Source organism: Symphodus melops, assembly GCF_947650265.1.
Source record: "Symphodus melops genome assembly, chromosome: 14".
Lineage (NCBI taxonomy): Eukaryota > Metazoa > Chordata > Actinopteri > Labriformes > Labridae > Symphodus > Symphodus melops.
In genome coordinates, this window is record NC_136704.1 from 25,265,757 (window position 1) to 25,285,570 (window position 19,814).

Here is a 19,814-nt window from a genome sequence, read left to right on the forward strand (position 1 = left end):
CCCATTAAAAACACTCAGCACTGTGATCTAATCTCCAAGCAGCATTCTTCCTGTCTGAGGACTTTTACAGCTTGTCAAAACCTGAGTGAAATCTTTTTAGGGATCATCCAATCACCGGCGCTGAGGCGGAGAGGGAGGTGTGGGTGGATGAAGTCAGCCCTCTTGCTCACCCTCCAGTGTGTCCAGGCCTCTCTGTCAGCGAGGTGGCAAGACAACATCCGGCTCGGAGAGTTTTAGACATGGCTGCTCGAGCTGGGTGTGGCTGGCAACAGTTGTCTGCAGCACACACACACACACGCACACGCACGCACACAGAGCAGTGATTCCCGCCACGGTAGGATGTTTGTCTTCAGTCAGGATTAAAGGGATCCAGGAAACCCGCTGTCCTAGTTCAGCTGCAGTGCGAGGAGAGAGAGAGAGAGAGAGAGAGAGCGAGAGCGAGAGCGAGCGACCTAGTTTTGATGATAGCACCGGGGCAGGAAGAGAGATTCCAAGGCACGGTGTCGTAGGAGGTGGCTGGTTTTGGCTTCCTTCTGCTGGCGTGTCTCTACACAAAGCTTTGTGATTCAGTGTCTGAGAGAGGCTCCATTGTGTGCAGAACCTGGAGCTGTAACCTGAGAGGGAGACGGACAGAGTTACTGAGCAGCACTGAGCCACAAATATCTCTCTGCTTTGATTCCAAAGCCAGCCCTCTGAGTCCTGTGTGTTAGCGTCTGCACTCGCTGTAAACAGCAGTCGGCCTGCAGAGCTGTACTCAGAAAGCAACTGTTGAGGATGTGTACAGTAAGTGCGTGCACGGTGTAACCATCTAGATCAGTGGGTCAAGTGGCTGACATGCTAATCCTGTTACTAGACAAGGCTGTGATTTGTTAAAGTTGGCCCTAATCTACTGTGCTTTTTGGCACCGCAACACGGGGACGTATGACCTCGGGCTGTCAGCTGTCTCCGACTCAGTTTTCCTCTCATGCAAACTCTGAATGGATTTACTAACATTTCTGTCATCTTCACGCTTCTCTCTTCAAAGTCTTCTTATCGTTCCACGTTCTGTCTCGTCTCTTTGAATCACACGCTTCTTCTTCTTCTTTGTCTGACTCTGTCAAACACTGCTGTACAAACAGGAAGTCTACACTGTCCACGTCTCATCTGTCTTGATCCCTGCACAGGTTGTGTACTCTTCTTTTTCCTTTTTGAATGTCCCTCGGGATCGATAAAGTATCCGTCCATCTCAAGAGATAAAAAATAAACAGTTACACTATTTTATTGACTGCGTCTTATTTTTATACCTGCTTCTAGTTTTTGTTGTTTTTATCACCTTGTACTCTGTCGTGGTCATCCCGAGCGTGGAGAAAGTAGCCAGTTATGACCAAACAGCAACATGAAGCCGATGCTTTAAAGTGTAACATCCTGCAGTACCTGGAGTGTCCACTAGAGGCTGGCTGCAGCAGCACAGGAAGTCACATACACACCCATTCAAACAGCCTGTTTTTACAGCAGACATGAACATGTTTACAGCCTGCTTCAAAAAACCAAATAGGTGTGATTAGCTCATGTCTCCATCCACACACACTGTACGGGGGGATGTTTTGATGACTCAGCAGTTTTGATTGGATGAAGGATCAGAGTTATTCACAATAAGGCGTGTAGCTGAGCTGATTGACAGGTGGGCGCCGTGTAACGGTTTGTCAGGAGGCTTAAAACCCGCCTCAGCTCTCAGCCTGTCGTTAGCTTGACTCAAAGTTAGCCTGAGACAGCATTTCCAGCACGGAGACCGCCATCCATGGGACTCCACTTCCTGTTATTGATGCATACGTGTCTCATCTCTCTGTCTCTGTCTCCTCCTCACAGTGTCATCATGCATCACCACCTACAAGAAGACGCCGCCCCCAGTCCCACCGCGGACCACCCCATCCAAACCCTTCATCTCCATCACGGCCCAGAGCAGCACCGAGTCGGCCCAGGACGCCTACATGGACGGCGGCTCCGGCCAGCGGTCGGGCATCAGCTCGCAGCCGGGCCTGTCCAACTCAACAGAGAGCATCGACAGCATGAAGGCCCTGACGGCAGCCATCGAGGCGGCTAACGCTCAGGTGCACGGCCCCGCCAGCCAGCACGTCACCAACAGCACCATCACCATCACGGCCACCGCCACGACCTCTGCCGTCGCTCACGTCTCCGCCGATAGCAAGGCGCAGAGGGAAGCGCTCCGCAAATGCCTCTCCATAGGGATCCAGGTTTGTGGAGCAGATCGGTCTCCGTTTGAAGTTCTGCTCTCGGATGCACTTTGACCGTTTCTCCTCGACCTCTCAGGTGGACCCGGAGGAAGGCGAGCCGACGGAGGAGCAGTCCAAGTTCCAGTCGATAGGAATTCAGGTGGAGGATGAGCGCTGGTGAGTAGAGAGAGAGACACAGAGAGAGAGAGAGAGAGAGAGAGAGAGAGAGAGAGAGAGAGAAGCTGGAGAAGTCTGAGTGGAGGGATGGACTACAGGAGACAGAGAGAAGTTTGTACTGGGCTGTGCGAGCTTGTGCCCCCCTGCAACCGGCTTCCCCGTAGCAGCTGTCCCCTGATCAGGGGGAGGTTGGCGTCAGAGCCCCCCCCCCCCCCCCCCCCCCTCAGCCAGGGGGCCCAGAGTGACAGCTGGGCCAGAGGATGTGGTGCATGGTAGCTGGGAAGGCAGAGGGGGTGAGTTGACAGCCATCTGTTGCTTCAGTCATTGTGATTCAGGCTACTTTGAGGCTGTGTTTGTGTAGGCGAGGGAGAGGGGTGGGGGCGGGCGGGCGAGCGAGGGAGGGGGGGGGGGGCGGGCGGGCGAGCGAGGGAGGGGGTGAGGGAGAAAAAAAGGAGGGAGTTTTATTGGGTTTGTTCGGACTCTCATAATGTTTCCAGTTTGAAGAGAAGCTGCTTTTTTCATCAGCTGACGTCACATGGGGGGAACTCCAAGGCCTCTGATTGGACGCTCAGACACTTCTGGTTGCTTTGTCTCCCTTTAACAACTGTGTCAACACTGTGACCTTCTGCTTGCTAGTGTCGCTAATGTCGCTAATGTCCTGGGTTTTTTTTTTTTTTTGTTGTGCTCTTGCCGAGGCATGCATGAATTCAGAGACGCCTCACCTTTAATCAAAGGTCAGAGCGAGTCCAGCAGTTTAACCCCGACGCTCGCTCACTGTCAGGGAATGTGTGAGGGGCTTTCTGAAAGGGGAGGGGGGGTCTCAGATGACTGACCAGGCCAAACATTAACTCACGCAGACACCTTGTAGTCCACTCAGCACAGACTCTGCATTTCTCCAGTTAATGTTTGGAGAGAATATTTTTTTTAGTTGTTTACCAGTTAGCGTGTGTGTGTGTGTGTGTGTGTGTGTCAGTTCACCCATGCATATGTGTGTGTGTGTGTGTGGACACCTGGGAGGTCTGAGTATGATGCCCCCTTCATTAGATTCCCAGACGGTGAGAGTGCCAAACTCCTACAGAGTCGCTCCAGTGCCCTAACTTCCTTATGTGGGAGTGTGTGAGTGTGTGTGTGTGTGTGTGTGTGTGAGAGTGTGTGTGTGTGTGTGTGTGTTTATATGCAGCAGGTCATGCTGCCTTGCTGTTTGAACTGAGATTAACTGGGAGGGAGTGGAAGAGAAGACAACAAACAGCGTGCTAGTTTTAACCTGACTTTCAGGCAGAGTCGTATAAACTCGCCGACAGGCTCGTTTTTAAAATCCATCTCTCTCTCTCTCTTTATGTGAGTGCACTGATTGAATGTGATCCAACAGTGAGCAGACAACGTGTGCAGGATGAGTTGGTCACCAGATGGCTCCGTGCTCACAGTGGATGACCGCTGACACATAGTCAGATATTTTAAAGGAAGGAAGAACGAGGTCTTCTGAAAGCGGCAGGATTTGGAGCGAGGGTGGAAATGTTGTGATTTATATCTTTCCGTCATGTTCAGCACATGAGTGTAATAAGAAACATGAACTTTCTGCCCCCCCCCCCCCCCCCTCCTCCTCCTCCTACTACATGCCTTCTTCATGTTTTATTGCCCCTGTGCTCCTCTTGAAATGCCCCGCCTCGCTCTCCTGTGTATTGATACGTCTGTCTCTCTGTCTGGGCTGTGTTTGGCCTTGCCCGTTTCTGCCCCTGCAGGAAGTTGTTAGCAGGCTGATAGAAAGCAGGCTGAGGTCATTAGATGTGAACACCTGCTCGGAGGAGTTACTCTTTAACTGTGCTTCACACTCACACACACACACACACACACACACACACACACTCTGTGTTTGATCTTCTTGAAGCCACTACCTTGCTCCTCTTTGTTCACGGAAGAGGAGAGATGAATGGGGAAGAGGAGGAGGTAAAGAGTCGTGGAGGAGTGTGTGTGTGTGTGGGTGTGTGTGTGTGTCGTCCTGCAGGGAGGTCAAACTGAGGTTCATGTGTGTGAACACTGTTGGTATCTAGCGTCACTCCTTTTTCTGCTTTCTCTCATTTTGCTGATTTGACTCGACGGCAGAAACCAAAATAATTGAAAGGCACCTTTTTAAAAAAAAGGCGTGTTTGGATAGAATTACACGTTAGCATGACGTGTGTTAGCATGACATGTGTTAGCATGACATGTGTTAGCATGACATGTGGGATTAGCTCAGATTGAACGGACTCTTAAAGCTCTCATGTGAGTCTGTCAAAGTGAATCTCTTGTTTCCTGAGTGGCTCAATCAGCGACGTCTTTTTAAATGTCATGTTCCACTTTGAGTTGTAATCTAGCAGGGATTAAACTGCAGATTCGTCCAATCGCAGCGCAGTTAGCTGGCCAGACTCCCCCCCCCCCCCCCCCCACACACACACACACACACACACACACACACACACACACACACACACACACACACACACACACACACACACACACACACACACCCACCATTACCAGCCCCTGAAACACCCACGCCTCTCTGGCGTCCCATTCATTACTGGAATGGGGAGCTGCTCTATAGAAGGCAGCCAAATGTGAGTGTGTTGATATAATCTTCACATGAGTGTGTGTGTGTGTGTGTGTGTGTGTGTGTGTGTGTGTGTGTGTGTGTGTGTGTGTGTGTGTGTGTGTGTGTGTGTGTGTGTGTGTGTGTGTGTGTGTGTGTGTGTGTGTGTGTGTGTGTGTGTGTGTGTGTGTGTGTGTGTGTGTGTGTGTGTGTGTGTGTGTGTGTGTGTGTGTGTGTGCGCGCGCGTGTGTATGTGCGTGTGTGCGTGCGTGCGTGCTTCAGCTCCTCAGCAGTGTGTGTAGTGGGACAGATAATTGCACACTCTGTTGCTCCTGAATGAGCCAGGTGACAACACACACACTCACACACACACACACACACACCAGGAGAGCGGCCCAGCACTGTGTGTGAGCTACGCTGAAAGCTGCTCTCTGATTGGTTGTGGATGTGTAGAGACCTTAAACGCCTCTTTTCTTCTGTCCTAGTTACCGCAGGATGACTCGCTCCAACAGCGTGACCACGGCCGTGCAGGCTGACCTCGATGACCCATCAGAAGCTCCGGCTCCTCCGCCCCGCTACTTCGCCACCATGCCGCGCCAGCACTCCCGTGACGCCGCCACGTCCACCGTCAGCATCCAGGGCTCGGGGAACCACTACCACGCCTGCGCCGCCGACGACTACGGCGACGCGGGCTTCGACCCGTCCATCCTGCCCCCTCCGGACCCGTGGATGGACAGCGTGGCCGATCCGGACGTGGACGGTCTGGAGGCCGTGGCCAGATCGGTGTGCCCGCGTGACGGCCGCTGGTTCCTCAAGCTCCTGCAGGCGGAGACGGAGCGCATGGAGGGCTGGTGCAGACAAATGGAGCAGGACGAGATGGAGATGGAGCTGCCTGATGAGAGTGAGTAGAGTCACGGGAGCTGATCCTTAATGCCTGCATCAGATTCATCGCTCAGGCCGCAGCTCTGTTTGCTGTCGTCTCTTCAAATGTGTTCTGAGAAACATTCACGTCTAAAGAAGAGCTCGAGGACGGTGAAAATGTGTCTGATTCAAAGCGTCTCTTGCTGTGGCTTGTAAAAACCGTGCCAATGTTTTGCATGCAGGATTTGCATAAAAGTACTGTAAGCCCAGAAGGGATGAAATGAGGGACAGGGCACAGGGTCACTCTGGGTCACATCTTAGTATGATGAAGATGATTAGGCTGCACGCTGCAGGTAAACGAGGGGGACAGTCAGATGCTGTCGTTGATTCTCGCGGCGTTACAGAAGCACGCCATGTAGAGGAACCTTAGCAAGCTACACAAACACACAGAGACACATGCACATACACACTGTAACACCTCAGTGACGTTCATAGTGAAGGCGAGTCGTATGCACCTTCAAACTGAGGGCTGTGTGGTCAGATCATCCATCCGTTCGAATCTGTTGTAAACGGTCTGGAGGTGCGTGAACGTCAGGATGTGAGGATCTGTTGTACGCTGATATTGGATCCATTTCACCTCCTGTCCTCTCCTCTGGTTTTGGAGGGTTCTGGTATTCCTGGTATTGGCCCACAATAGCTGCTTGTTCCTGTCTCAGGCCCTCTGGCCTCCACAGACATACCGTGCATATTTATCAATAAAGGGCTGCTGTCCTTAAGACGCTCTGCAGAAGGATCCCTCACACCGACTCGCTGAGGGAGTTTCTCTCCGTGCTCCTGCAGGCCACGGTCTGATCATGTCTGCATGTGTCCTATGCACATACACATACATGACGACGAGCTTCAGGCAGCACGGACTGGATTCTACCTGTGCCGGCTTCCTCATCGCACCACAAGTGTCGTTGTGTATGCAGCCAGCGTGCTATTTTGGTTTCAGGGAAGAGATTCTTTCACAGAAATGTGCAGAACAGGCAGCCTGTCTCAAGGTTATGTTTTCCCAGATCACACACACACACACACACACACACAGCTTGAAGACATTGTGTCTGTAGTGCAGATTCATTACTCCGCCTCTGTGTTTGTGATCCTGCTGTCTTCATGTAGACTAATGTATGCACCGGCAGCCTCTCTCCAGCAGGATGTGTGATTTAACAGGGATGTTTCCTTTTCTGCAGCACCATACTTCCTTCATTCTTTTAAAACCATGTTGCATTTTTTTAGCAGTTTCTCTTGGATACATGACATCAATAAAAAATAAGATGCAGCACAGTGTTTAGGATTGTACATTGTTGTTGGGATTGTCATTTTTTTACGACTGTATGATTTGGTTTCAGTGATTAATTCCCCTGACTGGATGAGGTTCAGATAACACATTGTGTCTGCTGCATTACAAATGCAGCCTCTCTGTTATTGCTGCAACATGCCTGCAGTCAGCGGTGGGTAATTGCATTGTGCCTCTGTGTGTGTGTGTGTGTGTGTGTGTGTGTGTGTGTTGCATGCATGTGCGCCTGTGTCTTTCTGCAGTCCTGGGGAAGATCCGCAGTGCAGTGGGGAGTGCCCAGCTGCTGATGTCCCAGAAGTTCCAGCAGTTCCGGGAGCTGTGTGAGGAGAATCTGGTATGTGTCACTTCATCCTCTGCATGCTCCCCCCCTCCCCCTTCCCCCCCTCTCCCACCCCCACACCAAACACTGACATCATCCTGCACAAATCATCCTGACAGGCCAGCGCTCATTTACTATGCATCGAGAGTAGAGTGTGCATCTGCACGCCCTTACTGTCTCTCACAGTACAGAGACATTACGACATTTGAAGCAGAGCCTGATGAAGAGGGCTTTTATGACACAGGTATGCACAGTCCTCTACTGAAGCAGCCAACACATCTCTTCAGCTGAGGATTTTTTTGGGCCAATTTTTTCTTCTAATAGAGAGCAGAGCTGAAAAGAGACGGGAGAGAGTGAGGGATGACATGCAGGAAAAAGGGCCGAGGTCGTTTTGAACCCGTGGCTGCTGCAGCCCGACGCCTCGCTAAACGTTTATGTCTCTGTTTAATCATTTACAACAATGAAACATGCCATGCTGATGTTCTCTCACTTCTGTTTATTTCAGTGGACCACCTTTAAGATGCATCTGAGAGAGATGAATAGACTGTTCATTACTGTTAACCTTTGATGAACACGTGACTCTCTTCAAAGCTGTGTCTGGTTCTGCAACGATAGCTGCAGCGTCGTCATGAACGTGTGCAAATAGTATATAACTGTGCTCTGTGTGTGTGTGTGTGTGTGTGTGTGTGTGTGTGTGTGTGTGTGTGTGTGTCAGAACCCCAATGCTCACCCACGGCCCATCTCCCAGGACCTGGCTGGTTTCTGGGACATGCTCCAGCTGTCCATCGAAAACATCAGCCTGAAGTTTGATGAACTGCACCAACTAAAAGCCAACAACTGGAAACCTCTGACCCCGCCAGAAATCCAGGTTCAGATTTCAAATCCATTTCACTTCATTTCTAAACAGACACATCTTAACACTTTTTGAATGCTTAGCTAACATGCATGATTTTACATGTCATTTCAGTACATGAATAGTTTGAGTCCTGATAACAGTGAACTTTGGTGTAGCATGCAGATGTTGTTACTGTCACGTTGCCTGCCTGACGTCAGCACTGCTGCTTGTGTGTTTTGTCTTGTTGTTGACAGTGAGCTGCTTCTCTACCTGCCATGCACCGTTGGGGCCTGTCCACCTCCAATGGTCACTTTTACCTCACACAAATGGCTGCCACTGTGAACCATAACCTCACTCAGAACTGCATGCTCTCAGCGCTAACCCTTACCCGAGCCGGCTGCGCTTTTGTTGCTCCTAACTGCAGTTTATCACCGTGAGAGGTCATTAAAGACTGTTTATTGTTCCTGTCCAGGAGAGAAGGATGCCCCCTCCTGTGCCAAAGAAGCCCCTGAAGGGCCACCCTTCCCTGGCTAGGGACCGCTCGCTGGAGAGCTCTGAGCGCCAGCGTCTGGAGGCTCGCAAGCGCCTGCTAGCTGCCAAACGTGCCGCTTCGGTTCGGCAGAGCTCTGCGACCGAGAGTGCAGACAGTATCGAGATCTATATCCCCGAGGCTCAGACCAGACTATGAAACACACACACACACACACACACACACACACACACACTGTCCCATCCAGGCAATAGCACTGAACGGTAAGGCTAGGGTGCTAACGTGACATTCTCTTATTTGTTTTCAGACTCGAATGATCACTGTGGAGTCGATTTAAAATGTCAGAAGGAGAAGTGTACATTTAAAGTATTTATTTATTTATTTTCCAGCCCTTCCCTTTTCTCTCTCTTATGTTGTTGTTCCAGCTTTGATGTAGCAGCCCCTCCTCTTCCTGTAACTCCGCCTCCACCCGCCCCGAACTCACAGAGACGTATTATAGGAGTCCCTTTTTTTAAGGGACCTGATATTTACAACAACAACAAAAAAAAAGCCAGCTGTAGCACAGCAGTGATGCTTCACGTGTGTGTGTGTGTGTTTGAGAGAGAGAGTGTGTGTGTGTTTATATTTTCTGTTAAAGCTCACGATCTGATTCCAAAACCTCAACGCCCAGCTCCGTCCAGAAACGTCCCGAGTCCACCTGAACAAATCAGAACAGTCAAATCCAGTCACACATGTACGGAGGCCCAGGAGGGACAAATGGAGCAGCTTCTGACTCCATCTTTAAACTGGCCTTTTTCCTTTTTTTTTTTTTTTACAAACACTTTCACAGGGTTTTTCCAGCAGCAGGAAGAATCAAAAAGCTCCTCCAGGTGAGGCGGGAGCAGCTCGCAGAGATCTGCAGAGACTGAAATCCGCTCTGCAGGAAATGAGCTGTGCAGCGCCGCTGACCTTCTCTCTGTGTGTCTGAGTGAAAGAGAGCTGCTCACCTTTTTAAAAGTGCTTCCTAAAGGGTCCTAGTTGTCACCGAACATCGAGGTAGCATTATCCACAAACTGTAAACGACGCCCCCTATCGTCTCATCTCAAACTGAGCAACACGCGACCACGCGACCACGTGCATGCAGAGCCCGACACGAGGCGGTGGCTTCTTGTCTTTTGTAAACGGGCGGACGCACTGATCTTTTGTACGAGCCGGGTCGTTGTGTTATATTTGATCATGGACGGGAGGCTGAGACTCTTTTCTCCTCACTGTGTGTCTCACTCTCTGCCTCCGATCAAGCAATCGTTTGAAGGTTATTCAACACAAAACTACACTTTGTAATCTTTTGTATCCATGTTTAATTTATTGATTAGAACAATGACTGTTGATCGACATTGTGATTATTATTATGCACTGACAACAAGGCCCTTATACTGTGTTCATGTTTCTTTCTGTTGTTGTTGTTTTTGCATGACTGGCACTTTGTTTATTTGTTGTCCTTTCCGTTTCTGTGATCAGCCTTAATTTCTGATACGATAGTCGAGCACAACAGCAGTCTCAGGGGAAGAAGTGAGTGTGTGTGTGTGTGTGTGTGTGTGTGTGTGTGTGTGTGTGTGTGTGTGTGTTTGTTTGTCTCTTCCTGTATATAATATCCCCACCATCTCTAACAAGGGATGATGTGCACACGCCATCTTTTTGAACCGTGTTGCTGTTGCACGTCTCCGCCCTCGTGTCGTTTTCACTCAGCTGCTCGAACGTGGAGACAATCCTGAGCCGCCATCTTGTTTTTTGGTGACACGATTCAGCGGGACGTCGGCGTCTCGTGCCATCGGGTAACTCAAGTGGAGGATTGTTCCTGTTGCCATTGGTAGCCACTGAACAGATGTTTTGAATGAAGTCCGGTGATGAAGTAAGCGTACCGTTGTGTTGTCGTACTCCAAACGGTTCTCAGTCTCGAGACCACTTTTTGAAGATCTCGTTTTAGAATCCAAAACTTTTTAACTCTGTTTTATCTCCATCTCAGACAACGCAGATTTTAAATCCAGACCGGTCAAGACCACGGATTGGCTATTTATCCACATCGTTCCTGATATTAGAAAGACAACTTTCTAAAAGAACAAATAACTTTATAATTAGATTATTATCCCCAAACCTTCGCGGCGTAACGTCCTGATAGACTGACACGCCCCCTTTGATGATATTTCATTGATATATATGGACTCGGCCTCGACCCCTAAATGTCTCGGCCTCGACTCGGCCTCGACCCCTAAATGTCTTGGCCTGGTCTCGGTCTGGACTCGGCCTCGACCCCTAAATGTCTCGACCTGGTCTCGGTCTGGACTCGGCCTCGACCCCTAAATGTCTAGGCCTGGTCTCGGTCTGGACTCGGCCTCGACCCCTAAATGTCTTGGCCTGGTCTCGGTCTGGACTCGGCCTTGACCCCTAAATGTCTTGGCCTGGTCTCGGTCTGGACTCGGCCTCGACCCCTAAATGTCTTGGCCTGGTCTCGGTCTGGACTCGGCCTCGACCCCTAAATGTCTCGGCCTGGACTCGGCCTCGACCCCTAAATGTCTCAGCCTGGTCTCGGTCTGGACTCGGCCTTGACCCCTAAATGTCTTGGCCTGGTCTTGGTCTGGACTCGGCCTCGACCCCTAAATGTCTCGGCCTGGACTCGGCCTCGACCCCTAAATGTCTCAGCCTGGTCTCGGCCTCGGTCCCTACACCTCCTGGTCTCGGGTCTGATCCGGTTTGGCTTAGCGTGGTCTTGACTACCACACTAGCCTACAGTATGATTTGTATTTCTTTTAGCTCGTTTTAGAGAAGATGCATAAACAGTAACAATAGTTCAAACATAAATCCCATTTTCTCTCCATTAAACTCACTTTCTCTTTTTTTTTTGTTACCTTGGAACTTTTATGGGAAACGTCCGTCAAACGATGGACCTGTTGTTCATGTTTATATTTACATATCAATATATCACTCCTGATATAGCAGGGAGTTAGACAGCGGTGTGCTGGCTCCAGCTGAAGCTCGTGTTGTAGTTCTATAAAGAGAAAAACATTCAGATAAAAGGGTTTGTATATAACGTGAATGTTTCCCCGTTTAAATGTAAAACAAAACAAAAAAACACCCGATCAAATAACATATTCAGCAGATATACATTTTGTAATTAATGTTACTACACTGTTGATGTGATGGCATGTGTATGAGCTTTTATCAGCATTAAAAAAAATATATCATTGCCATATTTTGGTGTCGTTCATTCGGTCGTCTGTCTCCACATGTGTTTTCAATGTGAGTGTAATTAAACGGATTAAAAGCCAGAGCGGCGGCGTGCTCGGGGCATTTCCCTTCCTGCAGGGGCGGATCCCCATAATTAGACGGCACGTTTTTGGCCTTGGCTTCGGCCCCGTCTCTCCTGTGGATGCAGCTTCTGGTGATTCGTCATTCACACATCAGTCATGTTGAGGGGGAGGCGGCCTGACCTCAGCCGCCAGAGTTCAGGCGAGAGAGGGCCGCAGGAAGTGGGTGTCGATTTTCTATAGAGCCTGTCTGCTTTTTGGGCTCGCCACCCTGTTTACCCCCGAGGAATGCAACCCTCAACCCTGAGAGACTTTAAATGTTTGAAGCTGAAAAATGACAGTTATTCCTCTTTATGACCTAAAAAGGAAAACTAGAACATCACATGTCACATGGCCAGATTGGTAGAACTTTTTAAATGTTCATCATGCAGGTCTTCCCAAACTTTGGACCCCGCACAGCGTCAGCCTCTCTGGAAGAAGTAGAAGGGTTGGTGAGGATCTTTTTGTCACATGACCTTTCGTGTCGTCCTTAGCGCATCAATGCGACCCCCACTTTTGGCCTAGTGGTCCGTGTACAGCCATGTACAGAGGTCCTCCAAGCAGGCAGCCCATGTCTGAAGCCCCCACTCTGTCTCCCCCTGATTTCAGACTATCCACTGTCCCATCACTTCAATAAAGGCGAAAAAGCCCCAAAATAAATAAGAACCCTCAAACCGCTCTGTCTTTTTTTTTTTCCATCACTGAATTTTTGACTCGGCCTAAAAGTTGACCCACCTTTGTGTCGACCCTGTTACTCGGATTTGGTCTTGTTGGTAGAGTTTGGACCCATCCTGCACGCCACACTCTGACGCCAGGCAGCAAGAAAAACAAAAAGTGGGTTGTCCCTCCAGCATGAAGCAGTAACACGTATTATCATCATTACTTGAGGTCGACCTGATGAATAAACAGAGCATCAGGTTCTGACTTTAATGCATCCAAACTGTCTGAGTGAAGACGTGTCGAGCTTCAGAGACCCTGCAAACATTCACGTAGCAGCTTCAGAACAGCTGTGGACGCAGCCTTGAACCAACCCGCCGCTGTAAGCTGCCTCACGTATCGACTTACATCGACTCCATTGAGATGCAGGGACACACAAAAGCCCCTGCTGGCAAGAAAGTGTTGACGTCTGCCGTTTGCTGGTGTTAATTTATGCAGGATTATGCTAATCGGCAGGAGCCTGTTGTAAACCTCTCTCTCACACACACACACACACACACACACACACACACACACACACACACACACTCAGGAATGTTTCCTAACGGTCGCCCCGTGGAAACACATGAATGCTGGGACTATTTCTGACTCCCTCTCCTCGTCCTTCAGGGTTTGAATGGAGCATCCTCACGGAGCGCCGGCGTGCAGACGTGTTTGTCGGAGGGAAAAAAACAGCAGAGCGGGAGTCTGGGATGTAGAAAAACAAAACTTTATTTTGAATCCCATGTGACCCCTCCTTGCCACAAACATTGCACAGTATGAAAAGAAATCACATCATTGGGCATGGTGTCACATTAACTATACACATGGTCCTATTATACATGAAAAGGTGGATTTTTTGGTGACTTTAGAAAAAGACGCTGTCTCAGTCAGGATGTAAAAACAGCAGAATGCAGAAAAAGACATCTGTAGTGTTTGAATTGTCCAGTCCACTGGCCGTCGTTTTGTCCCCCCCCCTCCCCCCCCTGCTGAGTGATGGTGGGATGAAGGCTCAGACTACGAACCTGCTACATTGGTCATCTGAAATATCCCTTGATGGAGGGGATGAAGATGGAGTAAAAAAAAAAAACAACAAAGATTTTCTTTTAAAAAATAGCTAAAAGTAAATACAAAATCAAAACTATACTTATACTCATGAAAACACGTAACATTGACTACAGTAGTGAATAAGTTTGTCATAGATGCCAGGAGCAAAGTATGTTTAAGACACTGAGATGACCTTCCTCTGCCTTTAGTGTGCAAACGAACGAGGCAGAGCGAGCGTGAACGGATCTGTTGAAATGTGTGAGCGCCGCGTCCGGCTCTCCGTGACGACACGCAGGATCGACGGAGCGACATAAGACACGCAGCATTTCTCCACTAACATTTCTTTTGTGGTTATTTTTTTTTTTGGTCCCTGTGTGCAAATAAGATACACATGTAGATACATACGCATGTCTGTGAAATGAACTAACAACGTACAGCCAAGGCACCTCGATACAGTTTGTTTCTCCATAAAAAAACAAAAACATCCTCGTCAATTTGATTGGTTTACCAAAAATAGAAATGATCAGGCTTTTCTGTGTTTGTTCTCTGTCGCGTGCAGACGAGTCACTGAACTCCGCTCCAGTTCTACAGTCAGAACACAAAGTCTCTTTTCCCTCTTCTTCTTCTTCTGTCCCTTTTAGGAGACCAGCTGCTTGGCCTGCAGCTCCATCTCCGCCGCCCGTTTCAGAGCCACGTCCACCAGGAGCTGGAAGCCGCTGAAGTCCTGTGTGAGGTCTGGAGGGGTGGGGGGTGGGGTGTTGAAGAGCCCGCTGCGGGGGCTCAGGTTGCCCTCCACGCCGGTGCTGCCCAGGATGGTGGTGGTGGTGGTGGCGTTGAGCGGCACTTCCTCCCTGCACCGGAGCAGCGCCTGCGCGTGCTGCAGCAGCTCCTCCGCCCTGTCGCAGTTCATTCCCGGCACAGAGGGAGGGGCTTGTATCGCCGCGGTGACAGTAGTGTGACAGATGACCGAAGGCCGGGTGGGGATGACCCCTGGAGGAGGAGACGACACGGGGGTTGGAGAGGGTACGGAGGGGGACACGGCTTTCCTCGGGAGGCCGGACGCGGCGGGTTCGAAGCTGGACGGGTGGAGGGCGCGCTGGTCGTAGCCGTCGTCCGCCCCCCCCGCCGGGCTGCTGTGTTTGGGCGACTGGGAGCTGTCGGAGAAGCTGTCGCCGGCTTTGCTGCCCTTCCTGGAGATGGTGAACTGGTTGGGATCTTTGCCGTCTTTTCTCAACATCTCAGGGAGAAGTCGCCGCCGAGCGTTGATGAACCAGTTGCACACCTGGGGGAGACAGAACACACGCATGCTTTGAAAAAAGACCCGTCACATGGCTCGCTGATCTTCTGCCATTTCTAGGAAAATCTGCTGGTACCCCCCCCCCCCCCCACGGCTGCAGGTGACACCTGTGAGTCATATAACTGAAAGTGTCAACAACTACATGGATTAACCTGAGGAGGGACTCTGGGAACTTCCCTCATGTTCAGTCATATTTAGAAAAGCTTCAGACTTGTAGTTTATTATCTAAAGCCGTCTCTTCTTTGTCAAAGCAGTAAATCTCAGTCATGTCTCCGTTCTGTCCTCGGTCCTGCAGGCCAGTTGTAACCGGCTCCGGGAGACGTGCAGCTCTAACCCCTGTAAATGACTCTGCATTGTTCCCAGACAGCTGGGATGGAAAGGGGCTGGAGGGAGGGAAATTCCTGTCCTAGTGGCTCAGCCAAGCCTGCAGCGGCACACAGGGAGTGCGCTTACTCACGTTACTCACGTCGACTCAGGCTTTCAAGTTGCGACATCAGGCTGCGTTGGATGACCTTCAGTTCTCTGTTTATGTGTCATGTTTTGTTAGCTTCAACAGGATATGATTCAGTCAGCCTCACACTAGCTTCCTCTACTTTTTCAGCGCTCTGTTGTTGACACTCTCGGCTCGAGTTTCACGATCGGGTCTCTTCAGGCGGCGTACCTGCAGTGTGGAGAGCTGGGTCTGCTTGGAGAGGAGGGCTTTCTCCTGCTCCGAGGGGTACGCGTTGTATCGGTGCTCGTACAGCCAGTCCCGAAGGATCTGGACCGACTCTTTGGGCAGGTTCCCTCGCCGTTTCCTCTTCCCACTGCTCCCCCCGCTGGACGACAGATCCAGGGGGGCATCCACGCTGTCCTCGTCGTCCGTCTCGCTCCCCGACAGCATCATGAGACCTGCGCAGAGCGAGCCAGGGGAGAAAGAGGAGTGTGTAAGAAGAAGAGGAACAAAGAACAATATGCATCCCTCCTCATGTCAGACTAAGTGTTGTTGGCCTCTCCGCCGCAGCCGTTCAAACACAAGCTGTCTGGGAGGCAGCTGATGTGTCAGAAGCAAGCTGTCAAGTTCAGCCATGTGATTCATATAAGGAGCCAGGGAGGGTGTGAGGGGGAGGAGGGAGCCATGGAGGGAGAGAGAGCGAGGGAGGGAGGGAGGGGAGGGGAGGGGGGGGGACGTCACAAAGGCGAGTCTGATGCTCTGGCAGTTATAAAACCTGCCTCGACAAATACACGCCAGGTCTGCTGCACAAAAAGAGAGAACACCTTGCGTGCCCGGATAAGTCGTGTACGCCGAGCTGACCACAAGGACAAATCAGAGCACGAGGAAAAGGGACAGCAGATTACAGAACTGCTTTCCATGATGATCCCAGGCATGTCTAATCAAAGTCAGTCATGATCAAGCATGATTGGAGCATTTTAATTAGCCTACTTTTAAATGTCTTAGTGGAGAAGAACAACCCGGCTTGTATAGGTTAGAGTTCTGAAAGCACTCGGACCTCCTGTCAGAGAGTAAGCTTTATTGTTTCTGGTCCAATTCCCACCAATCCTGGATGTGAACAAGCAGATATGTTTATGTACGTGTGATTCTGTTCAGCTGGTTCAAGCAGCTTCCTGTGCACGCAGACCAAACCCCGTTCACAAAATGTTGGATTTAAGAGCCTTGAGCTGTCTGCTCTCAACTAGTGGGAAAGAAATCCGAAAGTTCCCAAGTGTGTGCGGCCAACAGGATGAGGTAATTACGTAGGCTGAGAGGCAGAGAGAGGGGAAGGGGGGGAGGGGAGACCTGTTGCAAATCAGCGTCTCCAGACTAAACAAAAGAATCTGGAGCTGCGTGCTTCTTTGTATGCGATTCAAAAGTTTCTACAAACGAAACATCAAGTTTACCCTCCGAGAAACAGCAGAGTGGGCACAAAACAGCAGCCCACGTCACCAACACACTGTTTTTAGGAAGTTTGACCAACTTGTGAGAGGTTTTCTATTGTGTGCGCGCTGCACCACGAGGTCCACGAGTGGAACAAGGCAAGTTCCCACAACGAGGTCAGGATGAAGACGAGCCTCCAGCTGGATTAAGACTCTATAAAGAGCAGCTGGAGGTGTTTAATCTGGTCGGGGACAGTCAAAAGATGCAACATAGCGAGTTTCTGACGTCTGCGCTTTGAACAAATGGAACACTTCAAACTCTTAAACTCCAAATAGTCGCCAAACTTTAAGTCGTGTCCTCGCGTTGGACAAACTAGGACACAAATGTCGCGTGTGACGTTGAAACGAGCGGAAGCAAAGCCTCGTTTTCCTTCACTTTGGACGTGTTTGAGAGGTCTGAAGTCAGCCTAATTCCACCGTGAGGTAACAAAGCAGCACTCAGCCGTGCGCTGTCCTGACTAAACTTGCTTTAATATCAAGCAGGAGATCATAAAGAGAGCGTTAAATGTTGGTTTGACATCGCGCCAGCACATGGCAGAAAGCCCCCCTGTCATGTCTGCAGAGGAAACAATAGAGTGCATGGTCTGCATGGGAGGAAACGCGCTCCACGACGCGTCGCCTCTGCGTATCTTTACACAATCCCACTCTAATGATCTTTTAAAGCAGTCCAACCTTACCTTTTTTCGACTTCATCTCCGTGCGAAGAAAGCCACAGTTTGCTTGAGAGGCGCAGAGGAAAAGTGCCTTTGTGTGAACGTAGTGTTTGTCTGCTTTTCTCCAGATATTCCCAGCGTGGATCCGAATACGCGAAAATCCTTATTCATCAAGAATCGCGTCTTTCCCTCCTTATTGGATTCTTTCTGTCTTTCTCCTCTCGTGGTCGTCCTTGTTTGGAGACTTGAGGAGGAGGGAGGGGGGGTTACCTGAGACCTCTGCGTCCTGTCGGCTCAGAGCCCTTTTCTCATTGACTGCGTGTGTGTGTGTGTGTGTTTGATCCTGAAACTGGGTGACAGCTATCTTTGACAGCTGCGTGACTCAACGCACGGAGATCCTCCCACCGCGGAGGGGCAGAGGAAAAATCTCTGACATCAGCATGGCTTATTCCACTGACATGGATACAGTCTGGTTAAAGCTTTACAGTGCGGAACATCAGCCCAACAAAACCAAACCAAAAAGCCCCCAGCTGTAAATAAGCAGCAGCCTTGTTGGTGTAAAGTGAAGCTGCGCAGACTGAGGCGGAGCGTCCGGATGAAAACAACAACAGCACGGAGCACTGCGGACCTCGTGCTTCATCTTACACACATGAAAAGCAGCTCGATGAAAAGAGGCTACATGGACACCTGTGTTAGATTAGATCATCGCACTGTGTGCCTTCAATCTCATCTGGGTCCTAAAGTGTCGCTTTACTGTCAGACCAGCCGAGCAGATCCTGCGTTTCCTCCCTGAACCTTTTTATTATCGTCGTGTTTTCGTGGAGCTAAAATATTAAGACCAATAATATATAGTAGGTTTAATGCCATCAAATGTAGGCTATAGAATTGCTCCAGTAGACGGAGTGGTGCGTGTTGTTTTCTTTCAGTTTCACATCACAAACACGAGGCTGCGCTCTTTCATTGTGTAACGCGCACGCTGCTTCCAGCCTGGGCTCCTATGAAGACAACAGCGAGGGAAACAGATCAATGCTCTCATTTGTATGCGCTGCACAACCTTGCGACAGCTGCTGTAGCATCGTCCCCTGTACATGCATTTGTTCCAGACAGGCGTTCATGTCTCTGCTAAGCCGAATGTCGCCTCCGCGCGTCTGTTTGTGGTACTATTTTTACTCCAACGCTGCAGCCATGGACTCAACACAACGTCCTCGGACTCCCTCTGGTGGCTCGATGAAGCATTTACTCAACAGTGTAACGTTTGTATGTGTGCAGCTGACAGAGCGTGCCACGATGACAACATGACCTATGACCTATGACCTACCATGGCCGCGGGAAGGGGGGCTGCTGTGGCGTGATTCTTTAAAAATGTTTTAAAAATATTTTTGCACAATTTATGAATCTTCAGGGAAAAGATTTTGACACACGCAGGCTATTAAATGTATTTTTGATTTAATTATTTTTAGGCCTAATCAACACAAGTTGACGGAAGTGACGTTGTCGACGTCAGGTAGACTCGTGGCTGCAGACAGACGCTGAGTGAAGTGAGAAGGTTCCCTGCTCGCTCCATGCTCGGTCTGTGAGTGTCACAGTTCAGGATGTAGCATCATGTTGGAGTAAGCTCCAGCAACAAACAAGAGACCGAAACACTGATTGAGTTCCGTCTGTCCCTGCCCGTCTCTGTGTCCTCACCTGAGCGCACCTTCTCAGCCTGACGTCTTTTAAAGACACGCAGCACCAAGAAGACCCAGACAAGACTCACAAACCTTTCACTGATGCATGTCCACAGAGACATCATGAAGTCCCTGGACATCCGTCCCCTCATTACAGACTTTATCTCCACCTGGACATGTGGACACCTGTAAGCAGGACATCCTGTCTGCAGCTCAAAGTAAGATCACCTTCATATCTCTGCTGTGTGACGTCACACTGTAGTGTTTTTACAATGTGCTGGGATGGAGAGTTATTTTGATCACGTGTTCTGTGTGTGATGGATCTGGAGAACTGTTTAATAACATGTAAATAATCTGAGATTGTTTCCATGTGGTTTGTGTAGAAAGGTTGGAGATGGAGAAAAAAGTGTTTTTTTTATAGTT

At 49.9% G+C, this 19,814-nt stretch overlaps 2 protein-coding genes across 2 annotated transcripts in view; one reads left to right on the top strand and one right to left on the bottom strand.

Annotated features, from left to right (window-relative positions):
- ube3c (ubiquitin protein ligase E3C) overlaps positions 1 to 12,017 on the top strand; it is a 23,005-nt gene extending 10,988 nt beyond the window's left edge. The window contains exons 16-22 of the mRNA XM_079361846.1: positions 238 to 334; positions 1,846 to 2,231; positions 2,308 to 2,387; positions 5,439 to 5,854; positions 7,396 to 7,487; positions 8,188 to 8,340; positions 8,780 to 12,017. Of these exons, the coding sequence (XP_079217972.1) occupies positions 238 to 334; positions 1,846 to 2,231; positions 2,308 to 2,387; positions 5,439 to 5,854; positions 7,396 to 7,487; positions 8,188 to 8,340; positions 8,780 to 8,995 (1,440 nt within the window). The 3' untranslated portion in view covers positions 8,996 to 12,017. The remainder of the gene's footprint in view (positions 1 to 237; positions 335 to 1,845; positions 2,232 to 2,307; positions 2,388 to 5,438; positions 5,855 to 7,395; positions 7,488 to 8,187; positions 8,341 to 8,779) is intronic.
- A 1,510-nt stretch (positions 12,018 to 13,527) lies between these two features.
- tgif1 (TGFB-induced factor homeobox 1) lies at positions 13,528 to 18,025 on the bottom strand. The gene is made up of 3 exons (XM_079360731.1): positions 17,749 to 18,025; positions 15,819 to 16,048; positions 13,528 to 15,142 (listed from the first exon to the last, which is right to left on the bottom strand). Exons 1-3 carry the CDS (start codon positions 17,762 to 17,764, stop codon positions 14,498 to 14,500), a joined length of 891 nt encoding a protein of 296 aa, XP_079216857.1. The 5' UTR covers positions 17,765 to 18,025; the 3' UTR covers positions 13,528 to 14,497.
- Between the last annotated feature and the right edge of the window lie 1,789 nt (positions 18,026 to 19,814).

Excerpts from the sequence above, each read along its gene's own strand:
- tgif1 (XM_079360731.1), bottom strand. Across the intron at positions 15,143-15,818 it reads CCCAGCTCTCCACACTGCAG|GTGTGCAACTGGTTCATCAA; the intron begins GTACGCCGCCTG and ends TGTCTCCCCCAG.